General features: G+C 40.4%; 1 protein-coding gene across 2 annotated transcripts in view; it reads left to right on the top strand.

Annotated features, from left to right (window-relative positions):
- The window catches only part of LOC134740682 (glycoprotein 3-alpha-L-fucosyltransferase A-like), a 74245-nt gene that overhangs the window by 39602 nt on the left and 16645 nt on the right, over positions 1–17998 (top strand). The window contains exons 2-5 of one of the 2 annotated variants that reach the window (XM_063673241.1): positions 2261–2339; positions 7903–8095; positions 8352–8518; positions 16919–17159. In XM_063673241.1, coding sequence (XP_063529311.1) covers positions 7928–8095; positions 8352–8518; positions 16919–17159 — 576 coding nt within the window. In that variant the 5' untranslated portion in view covers positions 2261–2339; positions 7903–7927. Of the gene's footprint in view, positions 1–2260; positions 2340–5385; positions 5511–7902; positions 8096–8351; positions 8519–16918; positions 17160–17998 lie in introns of those variants that run through there. The other variant, XM_063673249.1, reaches the window with a different exon arrangement.

Here is a 17998-nt window from a genome sequence, read left to right as displayed (position 1 = left end):
TTCGATGTGCGCCCTCACCGTAAATATGTCAATTTTCTCCCTTGCGACACAATCTACTATTTCTACTACTGTAACTATTAAAATATTCCTTGAATTATTCCTTAGTATCATAATAAAATATATCTTCAGTATCATAAATATTTATTCCTTAAAGTCTAGGTAACAATAAAATAATACCAGAGTCCAAAATTTAGTTGATACTCATTAAAGAATCTAGGGTACCGCGGTCCACTTCGAGGGGTTCTAACTACTATCTAGACATTCTAGACGATCACATGGCCAAATTTTAGGGATAGATTCTTAAGAGGTGTTTAGCATATACAAATCAATAAATTCAACAGTGGTATAATAAAATAAAATAAATAATTAAGGTACTTACCTCCCCTACACGTAAAGTGGATTCTTTTTTTGCTTCCACCTAACAGTGTGTGGTATCGTTGAATAGGTCTTTCAAAACGAATATAATAGGGGTCTTCAACAAACATTTTGATAAAGTGAATATTTTCGGAAATAATCGCTCCGCGCCATACGTCTATTACTTTAATTAAGTACTGATTATGCAAATTTGCCTCGTCTTTTTGCTTTCGTATTCGATATGAAAAGTACATTGTTTAACTCAGGTGAAAGGCACCAACCATCATTTCATCCCATTATTGTTAACAATCTACACCTATTGTGACGGAAGTGTAACTGCGAACCCTACACTGAGCATGGCACGATATGCTCTTGGCCGGTTTTTGAAACATGTGTGCGCAGACGACAAGCGGTACCGTCATTAGCATCTGAGTCTTAACCAGCCGAGTCAAGTTCATACACCCTCCGATAGTACGTGCCTTTTGTGGGCCGACCTACTTCAATCATTATCATCGTAATATTTGTATCGTGCAAATTCATTGTACTTAAGTATCTATCGCATGGGGTTTCATTTGTAGACACTCTTATCCAAATACCTAGGTAATAAAGGCAGGCTGTAACAAAAACCAGAGCTCTATATTTTGGAACCACAAGATCTATTAGGGACAATAAAAAGTGCATTCACAGATTTTAAAGAAACCCCTCTAATCCAGACTCGAATTGAGACCGTGAAGCCGTGAAGTCTGTAAGAAAATACAAATATCTAGCTTTTTTTAGGTAGCTTATTTTTTATCCAACCCCCCCCCCCCCTTCATAAAACTACCCTATGTCCTTCCCTGGGACTCAAACTATCTCTATAGTAAATTTCAACGAAATCGGTTCAGCGGTTTAAGCGTGAAGAGGTAACAGACAGACAGACAAACAGACACACAGACACACTTTCGCATTTATAATATTAGTATGGATAGTATGTAAATATAAAGTACAGGAACATTTTTAGATAATTGAAAAAAAAATATTAAAAAACAATGCAGATTTGAAATAAAACTATGAAAACGGATTATATCGCGTATATTGAATTTATAATACATCCCGACGTTTCGAACTCTTTACAGCGTTCGTGGTCAACGGGTGACGGGGGTGTATTATAAATTCAATATACGCGATATAATCCGTTTTCATAGTTTTATTTCATGAGTAACTATCGCGGTAACCGAAGACAATATAATGCAGATTTGTTTCTTTTTAAAAATAAGTTCCTTTAAGTAAAATGACCTAACTTAAGATTTTAAGGCATTTTCCCCCCGGCCCATTAATTTATGCCAACCTGTATATATAAATACTAGCTTTTGCCCGCGACTTCGTCTGCGTGGAATTAGTAATTTGGGTATCTTAATTCTTAAACAAATCTGCTTTTAAATCCATCCTTTTTTCACCCCCAAATTGGTCCACACTATACATTTCCACCCCATTTTTTACACCCTTAAGGGATGATTTCGGGGATAAAAGTTATTTTATATCATTTCCCACAGCTCAAACCATCCCCATACCAAGTTTCATCTAAATCGGTTGAGCGGTTATTGATTCCCCATACAAATTTCCACCCCCCTTTTCACCCCCTTGAGGGGTGACTTCTGGGATAAAATGTATCCTATGTCCTTCCCCGGGAATCAAACTATCTGTATACCAAATTTCAACTAAATCGGTTTAGCGGTTTAAGCGTGAAGAGGTAACACACAGACAGACAGACAGATTTTCGCATTTATAATATTAGTATGGATGGATCAGCAGATCAATTGCAGAAATGGATAGATGTTTTTTTTTCTAAATTTTAACCTGTATATTAGCTAAATGCTGTGTCCCTAGGGTATTCAATGTTACCTACTTTCTAATAATTTGCTTCCAGATGTCACAAGGGTCATGGCGATAATGGACGCAAGGGGGCGGATACTACATCTATAGGCATGGCAGACTGCAGTGTAGAGGTTAGTGTAGTAATAAAATAACCAAGAGGTAGAAAAGGAAAAAGGTTAGATCATTTAATAGTTAAGTTTTACAAGCGGGCAACGTTGTTATCTCTCGTGCTATATTGATACCCGAGAATCTAGAGCGTTGCGAGGGTTTCAAGGCACGAGGGTTAAACAAATTTTGCCACCGAGTAAAACACAAAAATTTTCACCACACCAACACAAGAAAAATGCTAACTGTAAAAATATCAAACATAATTTTTAAGAAAAAAAAACCGACTTCAATGGGGGATGCCGCTGAAAGCATTCTTAGATTCCAGACAATGAAATGAAAAAGACAGCATCTTTTGCCTAATTTTGTAGAAAAGGAGGTAAACCGATCCACTTTTCTAGTAGCATTTCGTTTTTGTAAGGGTCGCAGTTCTAACCTAACCTAACCTACTTTTCTGGTAGCATTTCGTTTCTATAAGGGTCACAGCTCTAACCTAACCTAACCTACTTTTCTGATAGCAGTTCTGTTCTGTGAGAATCGCAGTTCAAAAGCTACCCACCCACCTAACCCACTTTTCTAGTAGCATTTCCGGGTCCGGGTCTGGGTCCGGATCCGAGTCCGGGTCCGTGTCCGGCTGTCCGGGTCCAGGTCCAGGTTTGGGTCAGAGTTCGGTCCGGGTCCGGGTCCGAGTTGGGGTCCATGTTCAGACCCGGGTCCGGGTCCGAGTCCGGGTCCAAGTTTGGGTTTGGGTCCATAAGGAAGAGAACAAATCGCCAAACGTGAACTATGTGTCATTGAAGAGTACTATTCTGATCATCATCAGCAGTTCCACTTCATCAAATGTCACTTTTTTAAATGTAAATACTGGATTTGTTGACGAAAATACAAAAATCACTATATGTATGCCTTTCACATTTGAGGACTTCCCTCGGTTCCTCGTGGGTCTCATCATCAGAACTCGAGCTTGACAAAAATATGTCTTAAAAACTTAAGTTGCTTAACAAACATAAAGAAGTGGACAAATCGCCAAACGTAAACTATGCGTTATTAAAGAGTTCCATTCTGATCATCATCAGCAGTTCCACTTCATCAAATGTCACTTTTTAAAATGGAAATGCTGGATTTGTTGATAAAAATACAAAAATCGCTATATGTATGCCTTTCACATTTGAGGAGTTCCCTCGATTCCTCATGGATCCCATCATCGGAACTGCTTTTTGACAAAAACGGGACCAATCTGTATGTATATACTTACAATTAAAAAAAGAGTTTTCAAAATCGGTCCAGAAATGACGGAGTTATGGCGTAACAAACATTAAAAAAAAAAAACATACAACCGAATTGAGAACCTCCTCCTTTGAAATCTTGAAGTCGGTTAAAGTTAAAAATCAAAGCAATGGATCACAAAAAAACAAAAAAATGGATCATTTGTTATCTGACAATAAAGAAATTTGTATTTGTTAAGCAAATCGATTTAAAATGAATGTTATTAAATATTTATCATTTAAAATCATCATTTAAAAATCAATTACCAGCAAACATAAGAAACTCAGAATAAAATGCAACTTTCTTATCAGTTTTTGAACAATCAAGAGAGCCTTTACCAGCTGGTGTGGTGTGACTGCGGTGTGGTGGTGGGGGGTAAGTGAAATATTGGACGAATTTGTATATTCACGACAGCCGCAGGCTGGAGTGAATTAAAGACTCGAGTTAGAACATTCTTACCTCCGGAGTTACATCACTGGCGCCCCGCCGTCCGCCTGCCGAGGCCCGCGGCCGGCCGCCCCCTTGGTACACCTGCATGAAATAAGATATTTTTCACCTCAGCAGCTCGAACAAGCCTACTTTCGTCACTCCCTGGAGTGACGAAAGTGCGACTTTCCTCACTCCAGGGAGTGAAGAAAGTGCGTCTTTCCTCACTCCAGGGAGTGAAACAAAGTAGCTTTTTAATTTAGTGAAAGCCATGAACTGCCACTTCATACTTTTATTTATTCTGTGTAATTCGAAATACATTTTAACCTTTAATATGTTCTCACTACTGAGGTGAAAAATTATGTGTGCAACACGAGAGCAAAGTTATTTTACATCTCGTGTTTTTGAGTCCCTCGCTACGCTCAAGATTCTAACTTAGAATCACTCGCTTCGCTCGTGATTCAATTATAGAATCTTTCGCTTTCTCGGGACTCAAAATAAACACTCGCAAGAAAAACCAACTCCTCTCTTGTTACACAAATAACTATTTCGTCACACTCGCTCAGTAAATGTGGAATTGCACTCGTGTGATGCGGAAGGGTCCTGGATTTTCCCCAGGCTACCATCCCCCCACACAGTCCTAGAGCTCTACTTGCCCTAGTGCAATAGAGCCCAAGACAGGGTAAAAAAAAAAAATTCGTAGTAGTAGTAGTAGTAAACTCTTTATTGTACAAATATACATATTAAAAATTACATGGTACAAATAATAAGATGTACAAAGGCGAACTTATCCCTTTGAGGGATCTCTTCCAGTTAACCTTTGAGTAGATGAGAGGAGAAAGTGAAAAGAGGGTGACAAATGGATATAAATACATACAAAATTAATAGGATAAACATATAATATATTACACAAAAAGGAATGGGGAAAATACACTAAAAATAGCTTAGCGGGAACTATAGAAAAAGCGTTTTCCCTAGGGAGTTATGAAGTTTCTAGTATTATAATTAACAGTTTTTTGTCTTTATACTTCATTTTTGTATCGCAAGTGTGATGAAAAACATTATGTGTAACTCGGGGCGTAACACATAAATTTTAGGTCTGTGGGGCGTAATAATATTGCAAATTGCAAACTCGAGTCTATAAATAAAATTTTACTATACTCTCGTTTGCAATATTTAACTTACATGCACCATGGTGCACGATGTACTAATTTTCTACTCGTCGACATAATAATCTGTGTATAATGTTTACAAAGGTACGAACTTGGTGCGAAATGCCAACAAAGAGTGGTGTATGAGTGGTGTACTAACAATTTTGACGTTGACAATGGCCTGTCAATTATGATTTTTTGATAATAATTTATCAAAGCCGTGTTTTATAATTATTTTACATATTGTATTTATTTAATATTATTTTAGCATCGCGATTACGAGTTTACGATATCTAATTATGAAAAAACTACTAACATTGTTCCATCGTCACTGGAACCAAATTTATTACATAGGTAATTATTCTGTCTTCAGCACGTCTTCAGGTAGATATCTAAAGATCCTTAAACCATGGTGGTTTATTTTAACGCCTAATAAACACTGTATACTATAGCCTCATTCCTAATAGCAAGACCCTATAGCAGGGGTCCTTTTAGCAGCCAAGGGCCACACAGCGGTTAGCAAAATTGCAGCGGGCCGCACACTGTTAATAATTCGTGAATTTATTAGACAAAAGGCTACATTGTCGTTTGTCAAAAAGGACACCTTTTAATATACATTTTTATGCAAAAGAGTGCCGAAATTCAGATCTCGCTTCGCGAGTTCTTACATACAGGGCGCCCCTCATCGTCTTACATGCAGGGCTCCTGCGACGTCCCTCACAGTTATTTAGCGCGCTTCGCGCGCTCTTACATGCAGGGCGCCTGCGCGTCCCTCACAGTTATTCAGCGCCATTCACGCGCTCTTACATACACACTTAAAGGTCGGGCGGAGCCGGACATTCATCGCGCTTGGCGCGCTCTTACATGCAGGGCGCCTGCGGCCTTCCTCACAGTTATTCAGCGCCCTTCGCGCGCTCTTACATACAGGGCGCCTGCGGTGCCCCTCACACTTAAAGGTCGGGCGAAGCCTGACATTCAGCTATGCGCGCTTTGCGCGCTTTTACATGCAGGGCGCCCTTAAAGGTCGGGCTAAGCCCGACATCCAGCGAACCCTCCACACTTAAAGGTCGGGCGAAACCCGACATTCAGCTTGCTTCGCGCGCTCTTACATTGCGATAGGCAGACACTCATATTGGCACGTCTGTGCATATTGAGTGATCAGCACATTTAATGTAGATCTTGTGATAACCCAACCCAATTACAAATCATTTTAATGAAATGAAAGACTTTTCTTTTTCACTCGATCACTTTAGTGACGTAGGACTGATGTAACCCGGAGGCTCGCGGGCCGCCGGTTGCCGACCCCTGCCCTATAGCCTACAAAAAGCCTATAGTACCTAATACAAAAAACATCCCCGCATGCCCAGATACCCAATAAGTCTCACTGTCTAACCTTACTTAGTCCCATTGACCTATCGTAAGACCTGACACCACGAAGCTGAGCGCAGATGTACTGTACACAACGCGGAGTTAAACTCCTTGATTGGCGATCTTAAGCCTTCTGACCATATCTATGTAGGTACCTACTAGGTAAATGCTCTCTATCATAGTCCATAAGCCGCAGGAATATAGGTTTATTCTGTATTAAATAACAAGTACATGCCCTTCCTTATTACTTATACTAAGGGATGCACGTGTGTGGGTAAGGTACCCCACCTCCATACCAATTTACAGAACTTTGTATGCAGGGGGGTGCCTTTTCTCTGCAGCTGACTACACACACACTACGCACACTACAATTAATAATCTGTTAATCTACTGCTTCAGGCGGATTTCGAGGTCAAACGTTAAACGCAAGCCTATATGCCAATAGTATTTTTTCTACTCGTCAACTGTAATGGTTGAATTAAGATTTCGTATACCAAACTGTAATTGGGTACTTTTCATGTATGGGCTCCCAACTCAACTATAATATTCATTTCGAAACGGGTTAGTCAACTATAATGAGTTTGACCAATCACGTGGCGCGGCGGTCCAGTGGAAAAGACACCAACACGAGACTATTTCATGAGTAATACCTATTCATATAATATATGCACGCGTTGATGTCTTTTGTACCACTGAGATACTTACCTAATGTTCTTTATTTAGGTTTTATACCTAAAAGAAAAAGTATTATTTTAGATGACTCGTAGAATAAGTATTGTATACAATCCATACTAGTCCATATATACTAATATTATAAATGCGAAAGTCTGTCTGCCTGTCTGTCTTTCTGTCTGTGTGTTCCCCATTCACGCTTAAACCGCTGAATCGATTTAGATGAAATTTGGCATAGAGATATTAGGTTGAGTCCCTGAGAAGGACATAGGATAGTTTTTATCCTGAAAATCATCCGTTAAGAAAGTAAAAAGCGGGGTGGAATTGAGATAATTAATGAAGTGCCTGCTAATTTGTGTGCATAATATGCTCAAATTGAATGATTGCTATGAGAATTTTTCCAGGCGCTATACTTACTTTTGCTGCTGTTACTAAGTCCACGCAGACGTAGTCGCGGGCAAAAGCTAGTAGTGATATAATCAAGCTTTTCAACCTCGTACCTTCATTAGGCCACTCAGCAAGCTTCGTGGCCTAAACACGGTACTCGACTGAAAAGTTCTCTATTATATCACGATTGTATAAAATACTATTTCGCCTACACCTAAACAGGTGCCTATTAAATATTATATTATAGGTATTACATACTTTCTACGCCGCCTATTATGAACCTTCAAAACTATTATGGTTTGTGTTACGCGTTTCGTAGAGTGGCGGTTAAAGCAGCGGGCAGAATGTGGGCGCGAGTGTCGCGGGCGCTGCGGCGCGTGGCGCTCCTGCTGCCGCTGGCGTTGACGGCGCTGGCGCTGATGCTGCTGCCGCGACCGCCGCCAATGACACCTGTTCGCCTGCCCTCCGCTCCCGCTCAGTCGTCGCCGCTGCGCGAGGAAACACATCACCAGGTAAACATTTGCTGAATAAGGGCGCGACGCGAGTGTTTGGTATGTGATGAGTCATATGATGACCTATCTTTGATGACCTGTCTTTGATCGAACTACATCTAGGCCTCCGATATAAAGCCCTAGACTCTTATCATTGAAATCGCTCTCGTTCATGCTGAACTGAGTACTGACATATTTATGTTTTCGATAAGCATAAGTCTTCCTTACCTTATCAGTACCAACTGGTAATATATACATGCATTCCTGTTCTTTTCAGAACGCGCTGAATGACATCGCGGAAAGTGAGGAGAACGCCGCGGCTGTGGACGACGTGTCAGACGTGGCGCACCGGCCGTGGTTCATGAAGGGTGGCGAACAGCGCCCGTGGCAGACCGACGCGCACAACGCCAGGCTGTTCCCCGAGGATGCGCTGGGCGAAGACAGGCAAGTATCTGTGAAGTGCGCTCCACGTAGCGCAGCGCCGTGCTTCATATGTGGCCTACATAGGGGGCGAGTGGCGATCGTGGTAGACCGACCCGCACGACGCCGACGTCTCATACGTTGAAACCTCGCAAATCTGCGAACTCGACTCCACACTCACGAGTGTGGAGGGAGCTTTTGTGGAACGGTGTGTAGGCTGGAACGTATGCCAAAGTATTAGACAAGACATAGACATACCTGCATACCTATATACACTCGAAAACGACTTAATTTGAATTCGACTTGGCTAAACGCCGATATGAAAACTAGTAAAGTCACTTAACAGTTTAAATTTGTGTACGTATGTGGGGGGTGCACTTGCACCTTGCACCCCAAGTGCACCCCCCTGCCGGCGCCCATGGTTATTACATTACAGTAAGTATACGACACGACACTTATCTTGCAGAAAAGGATGAAGAAAGTATGTAATATCAAAAAATACGAAAGGATTCACTGGTTCCTTTTATTATTTTTCTGTTCCATTTTGAGGTTCTTTCAAGCCTCCTGCAAAAACTCCTTTATCTAAAAAGCTCCTCTATCCTTAATTTAAAAAAATCATCACTATAAATATCCGTGATCAGTTCGGACCTGGTCGGTTTCGTAAAGAGAAATAGGGCTGGGAATAGTCCGGCCGACTCTAATTTCCATGTTAAAAAAAAGGACCTGGTCGGTCACAGATTGCATAAGACAGTAAGGGGTTATTATCGAACGAGCGAGAGAAGCGAAGTTCTTACATTCAACTTGGAACACACGGCTGGCTACGGGCACGTCCCGCAGTATTACGATGTTTTTTGACTGAACTATCAAAGGATAGTTCGTTACACAATAACTTTAGTTTTGTTCCATTTTAAATCAAATTAGGTAAACGTGTTGTTGAGGGCAATATATTTTTTAAGTTCTAACATGAACAGGATCGATCAAGGTGTTATAGAGCTAGAAGATCAGTAACGTCCACTGTCACCGTGAGGGGGCTTGCTCAGTAAAACACAAGGTTTAGTTCCGTCCACGTGCGAATACGTCCAGCGTCTGTCCGATCTACCCGCAGTATGATCATGACAGCGGGCGGCTCGCTGTAGTCGCCGTGCACATTTATTTATGTATACATTACAAGATCCTAGACTGCGAAATAGCTATTTGTGAGAGGTCTTTCTGTAGACTCTAATTCCTCATAACGTGAAATAAGAATTGAAACGCCGATTTGCAACACAATTATATTATTAATAAATTAGACGCGTATACATGACATGTTATTTCTTTGAAGGATATTGCAAAAGTAAAAAGCTTGACAATGGCCGCGCTTATATAGGTCGCATGAAACCCGTAGCGCGCGATGTGTGCAGCGCAGCGCCATCTACCATGAAATTGAGTATGCTTTCTTGCTTGCCGCAACATACTCCCGCCTAAAGAATAGCAGAATCCTTTCTTCTCACATCTGGTAGTGGACAGAGCTTCGAAATCGAGCGGGTTAGCACTCCAGTTGCTGTGCGGACTTCGTAGACTCGTGTCACGTTGTCTTGTCCAGGGTGTTTCTGTACAACTCTACCTAGTAGCCATTTACTAGGAGGTAATCTATGATCCTTAATTAGTATGAGGTCTCCGACGTTAAACTCTTGTTTTCTGATTTTCCACTTCGGTCTCTCTTGTAATCTTGTTAGAAATTCAGTTTGCCATTTTCTCCAAAATATTTGTAGCATTTTCTGAATGTTTTGCCATCTTGATAATGAATTTGTCTTATGTTGTGTTAAATCTCTCTCCGGGATGGTGACTAACGGTTCTCCGACAAGAAAATGTGCTGGTGTCAGCGGCTCTAGGTCATCAGGATGATCGCTCAGTGGTGATAAAGGTCTTGAGTTCAGACAAGCCTCGACCTGGTTCAAAAGAGTTGTAAATTCTTCGAAGGTAGGTGTAGCGTCTCCGAGAGTTCTCTTAAGATGAAACTTGATACTCTTGACTCCGGCCTCCCACAATCCGCCATGGTTTGGTGATCCAGGAGGGATGAACTTCCACTTGGTGCCTTCTGTATCTAGTAGGGCTGCTAGTTCAACAGGGATTGTTGACTTGCCAAGTCTCCAAGTCTCCAGTATTTCTTTGCTCGAGGAAATGAAGTTAGTCCCGTGGTCACTCCACATCTCCTTGACGAATCCTCTTCGTGATGTAAATCTTCTAAATGCTGCCATGAACGCTTCCATAGACATGTTGCTCACACATTCTATATGTATTGCTTTAGTTACCATGCAGATGAAGATGCTTATATATGCTTTGAAAGTCTTTGTTCCTCGTCCAGGGCTCATGCGCACGTTTACTGGACCTGCGAAATCTACACCAGTTGTAAGGAACGCTCTTGACGGCTTCACTCGTATCTCAGGTAAGTCACCCATCAGTTGAGTTACTGTCTTTGCTTTTTGTTTAGCACAAGGAAAGCAATTTCTCACGTATGTTTTTATAGTGTTTCCTGCGTCAATCAGCCAGTATCTTCCTCTAAGATATGTAGTCATCAGTTGAGGGCCTCCATGCAACGTCTTCTTGTGTGCGTCGTTAAGTAAAAGTGGTATCAGTACGTTGTTCTTGGACAGGATAATTGGATGTTTGCTCAGGAACTCTAAATCTGCATGTTTCAATCTTCCTCCAACTCTCAGGATTTGTTTGTCATCGAGAAAGGGCGTAAATGACAGTAAACGACTTCTTTTCTTCAATGTTGTGTGATTTCTCAGAGCTTCGATTTCTTGTAGAAATTCTAGTTGTTGAGAAAGCTTGATACATGTTGTAAGTGCTTCTTCTCGCTCATCATGAGTTACCTATTGAGGTAAGTTTTCTTTTACATGTTTGTTTTTTAAGATAAGCCATCTTCTACAGTAGGCTATGACTGAGATGAGTTTTCTCAATGATGAATATCTCTTTGAAATTGTAAGTATGAAATCTTCTGTCTTCTGAGTCTTCTCTGACAAGGTAGTAGTTGCGCATTTGATAGATTTTCTTGTTTCTAGATCTGTATCTTCTACTTCATAGTGTTCTCTTCTCCATTCTCTTTGATGTAAAAATGTTGGGCCTTGAAACCATAGTGTATGTTCTTTTAATTTCTCAGGTGTGACTCCTCTCGATGCTGGATCTGCAGGGTTTTCTTTTGTGTTCACGTACGACCATGTTGTATCTATGTTGTTGTTGATTGCAATGACTCGGTTTTTCACAAATGTTGTCCACTTCAGCGGGTCTCCGAGAATCCAGGCTAAGGTTACTTTTGAATCTGAATAAGCGTATGTATGGTTGTGCTCGATTCTCATAGCTGTAGCGACGTGTTTCAGTAGTTGGCTCAGTAGCAGTGCTGCACTCAGTTCAAGACGGGGCAAAGTGAGTTGTTTTTTCAACGGTGAGATTTTTGTTTTTGCCATGATGAGTGATATTTTGACTTCTCCGTCTGGTTGGATTACTTTGCTGTAGACTACTGCTGCGTAGGCTGACATTGATGCATCAGCAAAGCCATGCAGTTCTACTAACTCGCTGTTGTTGGTCGTTCCGATCCATCTCTCAAGCTTCATGTCTGACAGGTGCTCTATGCCTCTGCAGAAAGTCTTCCACTCTGTCTTCAAGTCTTCAGGTAACTCTGTGTCCCATGATAATTCTCTTGACCAGGTCTTCTGTAGAAATATTTTCGCCATGGCTACAGATGGTGCTAGCCAACCCATTGGATCAAACAGGGAAGCGATGACTGTTAAGACGTTTCTCTTTGTTACTCGCTGCTCAGATAAAGTGTTGATTTTGTTTGTTACTAAGAGGGTATCTTCGTTTGAGTTCCAAGTGATTCCTAATGTTTTGATTGTCTCTTTTTTGTTGATGTCTATCTCAGAATTCTTCGCTCTCTTCTCTGGTTCTACTGTGTTTATGAATTCTTTGCTGTTTGAAGACCATTTTTGTAATTCGAAGCCTCCTCTTCTTAGTACTTCTGTCAGTTGACGTTTAGCCTCTACTGCGGTTTCTATTGTATTTCCCCCTGACAGTACATCATCCATGTAGAAAGAATGGTTGATGATTTCTCGAGCTTGTGCATAATCTTCTGTGTTTGCCTCATCGATTACTATCTGTCTCAGGGTTTTGATTGCTAAGAATGGTGCACATGCTGTTCCGAAGGTTACAGTTAGCATTCTATACTCTCTTATGTCTTCATCAGGGCTGAATCTCCAAAGTATTCTCTGAAAGTCTGTGTCTTCTCTTCTTACAAGGATCTGCCGGTACATTTTGATGACATCGGCGACAAAGCAGACTTTATGCGTTCTCCATCTCATAAGAATGTCTCGAAGATCTCCCAGAAGTGACGGACCAATTAGCAGTTCTGAGTTGAGGCTTACTCCGTTGGCTCCTCTGCATGAAGCGTCATAAACTACCCGAAGCTTAGTAGTGTCTCTGTCTTCACGGATCACAGGATGATGTGACAGGTATACTCTTCTGTCTGGCTCTCTCATAGGTTCATCTCGTTTAACTAATTCCATATGTTGTAACATTATGTACTCTCTCATGACTTCATTGTAGGATTCTCTCAATTTTGTGTTTGCTTCTAATCTTCTCTCAGTGCTCATGAATCTTCTCAGTGCGATTTCTCTCGAATTCTCTGGTAAAGTAGGTTTGTCACATTTGAATGGAAGTGATACGATGTATCTTCCGTTTGTATCTCTTGCTACTGTATCTTGATAAATGTTCTCAGCTCGAAGTTCTTGTGGGGTGAGAGTGTCGTTTTCCTCTGACTCTAATCTCTCTGTCTCCCAAAATTTTTCTACCATCTTCTCTAATGTTATGTTCAGATGCATGCTTTTGAACTCTCTCATGTGGTTGTTGTTCAACTGACCTCCTGACAGGATGTATCCCAAGCGAGTTTGTTGTGCTATGGGAGTACCTGGTTCTCCTTTAATCACTCCGTTCATCAAAATGTCTGTGTAGATGTGAACTCCAAGTAGTAGATCAATGTTGCTTGGTGTATGGTAAGTTGGGTCTGCAAGTGACAGGTATTGCAGATGACTCCATTTCTGTGGATTGATTGGGACTTCAGGCATATTGTCGGTGACATCTTGAACAATGTAGGCTGTGCAGTTGACTTTGAAGTTGTCATTGAACCTTGAGTAAACTTCTATATCTGTAGCGGACTTGATTCTTGTTGACATATGACCCACTCCGGTAACTAATCCATCAGCTGGTTTTCTTCGCAGCTGTAATTGTTTGACAGTTGCTTCACTTATAAATGATTCTTGTGAACAGGGATCAATGAGTGCTCGTAGAACTTGTATACCATGGCCAGTCTTAATGTTTACTAGTGCGGTAGCCATGAGCGCAGTATGACTCTGAGTGATAAGGTAGTTTCTTATTTTTGGCGTATCTGAAGGTTTTGTAGTAGTCTCTTCTCTCAAATTTGTAGCGGTTTCTCTCGATGTAGATTGTATTGGATTTTCTCTCTTCTCAGTTGGTTGGTTTTCAAAATGAAGTAAAGAATGATGTCTTTTTTGGCAATGATGACAAGATACTCTGGATTTACAATTTTTCACATTATGTTTTGATGACATGCAGTTAAAGCAAAGTCTTTCCTTTTGGACATGTTGAACTCTGTTGTTGACATCTAGGTTTGCAAATTCTTTGCATAGATAGGTGAAGTGGTTTTGTTTGCAGTAGGAACACTGTATTGTAGTTGTAGCGGGGCTTGTTAGAAAGGATCTCTGTCTCACGATAGCTCTCTCTCTGTCCTTCGAATAGGTTGTAGATGGAACCATTTCTAACACTCTGAAACGTGTCTCTAAGAAGGTTGTAAACTTCTCTAGTTTCGGCAACTCTTGTACAGGTAGCGCTTTTATCTCCTCTTCCCACTGTTTGCGCGTCTCGTCATCCAATTTGTTGAGTATAATGTGAATCACGATAGTATCCCACTCGTTAATCTTTACGTCGTTGTTTTTAAGGCTGTTCAGGCATTCTTGGGTAGTATCGAGTAGCTCTCTGATAGATCTAGATGTGCCGTTGTACACTTTCTTTTGATTCATAAATCTATTCAATATGGTATTTACTATCATGCGTTTGTTGTTGTACCTCTTGTCTAAAGTTTCCCATGCAACATCATAGTTTTTCTCGGTTATTTGCAGATGCTTCAATAATTGTTCAGCTTCACCGGTGACACTTGATTTCAGGTAATGAAGTTTTTGTACCTTGCTCAGCGATGTTTTATTATGAACGAGCGACGTGTACAGGTCTCTAAATGACGTCCATTCTTGATAATCTCCAGAGAATTGGGGCAGGATCACTTTTGGAAGCTTCACCTCTTGCGTAGAATGCTTGTTTACTTCCGACGTTGACTTGTATTGCGGTTGCGATTGCGGTTGCTCACTCAAAGTTTCGGATTTGTTGAATAGCTCGATAGTATCCGATAACTCTCCTTTAATCACAAAATACTCTTCTTCTCCATTGGAGTACAAGTCGGTTGTGAAGTAATTATGCTCCTTTTTCTGAGCCGTAGTTGCATATTTCAAGATTTGGAAATGGTTTGTTTGAAATTTCTGCCAATACTCGTTCAATGTATCAATTCTAGCTTGTACATAGCCTTTCGTAATACGTGATTTTCCTTGCTTCTTTAAGTTTATCCCGATCTTTCTTATTAATTCGTAAGTAATTTCTTGTTCCGACACGTAAGTATCCATTTTGTAGGTTATGTAGTAAAATCTTACGAAATATCTTGAATCTTCACTCTTTTGGCTTGAAAAACACTAAATGTTCGTAGCTTTGCTCGTTTTTACACGTTTTCTTCAAAATTATTACGAATCTCGATGTATTTTCACAGTTTTATGTCCATTGTTTACACCAATGTTTACACCGAAGCGCCGACTATTTTTACGAAAATCACTCAATTATTGTTCTCGCGGTACTCGATATGGTTATTTATTGTATTTATGCACTGAAACCTCGTAAATATTGTTCATTCATCGTTTATTTCTCGTATTTTGTTTTTTCACTCTTGTTCCTTCTTCATTTATTTTGTTCTAGAATGTTCGATGCGTGACGTCTATAATCTCTCAAAATTATTCTTATTTCACTGCGATTGTTCGTTTTTCACCACTAATTCACTATATTTCCGGCTCTAATGGACCACTTTGTAGACTCTAATTCCTCATAACGTGAAATAAGAATTGAAACGCCGATTTGCAACACAATTATATTATTAATAAATTAGACGCGTATACATGACATGTTATTTCTTTGAAGGATATTGCAAAAGTAAAAAGCTTGACAATGGCCGCGCTTATATAGGTCGCATGAAACCCGTAGCGCGCGATGTGTGCAGCGCAGCGCCATCTACCATGAAATTGAGTATGCTTTCTTGCTTGCCGCAACACTTTCTATACTTGGTCTACTCCTTTGCAAGAAAGTATGCGAGGCCATAGTGTAGGTACAGTCAAGGGCATAAATATATATACATTCTTAAAGTTTCAAAAATATGTGTACGCTCTTACACCTTAGACAATAAAGTCGTGTTCACATATTTTTGAGCCATTTGTCTGGATCGATATTTTTGCCTTCGACTGTACATAGGGAGGGTAGGTAGGTAAAGTCTAAATACCTATCCTAAATTGTCGATTACGACGTAGCGCTACGACCGTAGATTAGCAGTGAATGCATTATGTATTTTCATTTCTCATGCTCTGAAAGAGGGTCATTGTTGTTCTGCTGAACACTAGGAAAGGGTAAGGGTATTAGTTGTAAGCTGACCTATCTTCTTTATAAAAGTGTCAGCCCAGAAAAAGTTTTTTAAGAAGTGTGGTCAGCATTAAGAGCCATTTTTAACATTTATGGGTCGTTACACGTGGTTCACGTAATCGATACCGTCCTCAATTAAAAGCCGCATTCACATTTATCTGTTGTGTTGTGACGAGTATCGGTTTCATACATTTAATATGGTTGCGTTCACATTTGTCTGATGCCTGATGCATCAGAGAAAGCGATTTAAAGTTCTTTCCTCAAGCCGTATAATATTTATTTTAAGAAATCTATACAACCATGCCGGTTAACCTAATTCGCTTCTGTAGTGAACCATAATATTATTAGTCCACTCCACCTTTAGAGACAGCTGTTAATATGTGTAAAATCAACTAATTTCGTAATTTTACTTGTTTAAGATTTACCGTTCTCTTATCAGTAAGAATTACTTATGTCGGGGTTTACCAAACTTTTTACTCGGTGTACCTGCCCCTAATAAGTTTTTCAGATTACTGCTACCATATAACGAAAAAAAAACATCTTTCCCCGTTAGAATCTTACTATACGTATATATGTTCAGTACCCACGGCTAAGTACTAAAGTGATAAATTTAGTCACGGCTACCTTAATTAAAACTCTACTTTTCAGGATGGTCGAACAGCTAATGTACACCCTACCAAAAGACGAGGAGGTGCCGATAAAGAAGATCTTGCTCGCGAACGGGCTGGGCGCGTGGGGCGTGCCGAGTGGCCGCACGGAGTTCCTCCGCAACAAGTGCCCGGTGGACCGCTGCACGCTGTCGGCTGACGCTCGCGACGCGGGCTCCGCTGATGCAATCCTCTTTAAGGATCACCACACGCCTTTTAACGTCAGGCGCCCGCTCAACCAGGTGATCAGTGATCACTCATTCTTTTGTTTGTGGTTTGCGTGCATGCATGAGTACGTAAATGGATGCTTAGAGTTTATCCTTTCTCTACTTTGAAAGATTGAGAAAAAAACATGTTGTTGTGGACATGGGTTTTTCTCTACCCACCGATAACAATGGGGTCAACAGCTTCTAAAATTTGAAGCAAAAGCTGCTAAACGGTGTCGCATGTTTCCACATCGGATCTAATTACTTAAGAACACATTGAACACCCGATGCATGTTGCATTTTAACAAAGCGCTAGATAATAGTAAGTTCAGTGTATATAGTAGTACTAAACTTACATTAGGTACTAGAGAGGCCGGGAGAGTTGGGATCGCCGGTGAAATAGTTATACTTACCTACATATAGGAAAGGGCATACTTTTCTAAAAAAGAGTGCGCGGAAAAGAATAATGTTGTACGAAATATAATTAGACATATTGACCGGGATATGGACCGTGATTACCTTTTTAACCGACTTCAAGATTTCAAAGGAGGAGGTTCTGAATTCGGTTGTTTTTTTTTTTTTTTTTTTAATGTTTGTTACTCCATAACTCCGTCATTTCTGGACCGATTTTGAAAATTCTTTTTTTGTTTGTAAGTATATACATACAGATTGGTCTCGTTTTTGTCAAAAAGCAGTTCTGATGATGGGATCCATGAGGAATCGAGGGAACTCCTCAAATTTTAAAGGCATACATATAGTGATTTTAGTATTTTCATCAACAAATCAAGCACTTACATTTAAAAAAGTGACATTTGATGAAGTGGAACTGCTGATGATGATCAGAACGGAACTCTTCAATGACGCATAGTTCACGT

Source organism: Cydia strobilella, chromosome 1 (genome assembly GCF_947568885.1).
Source record: "Cydia strobilella chromosome 1, ilCydStro3.1, whole genome shotgun sequence".
Taxonomy (NCBI): Eukaryota; Metazoa; Arthropoda; class Insecta; order Lepidoptera; family Tortricidae; genus Cydia; species Cydia strobilella.
This window is presented reverse-complemented; position numbering and strand designations above follow the sequence as displayed.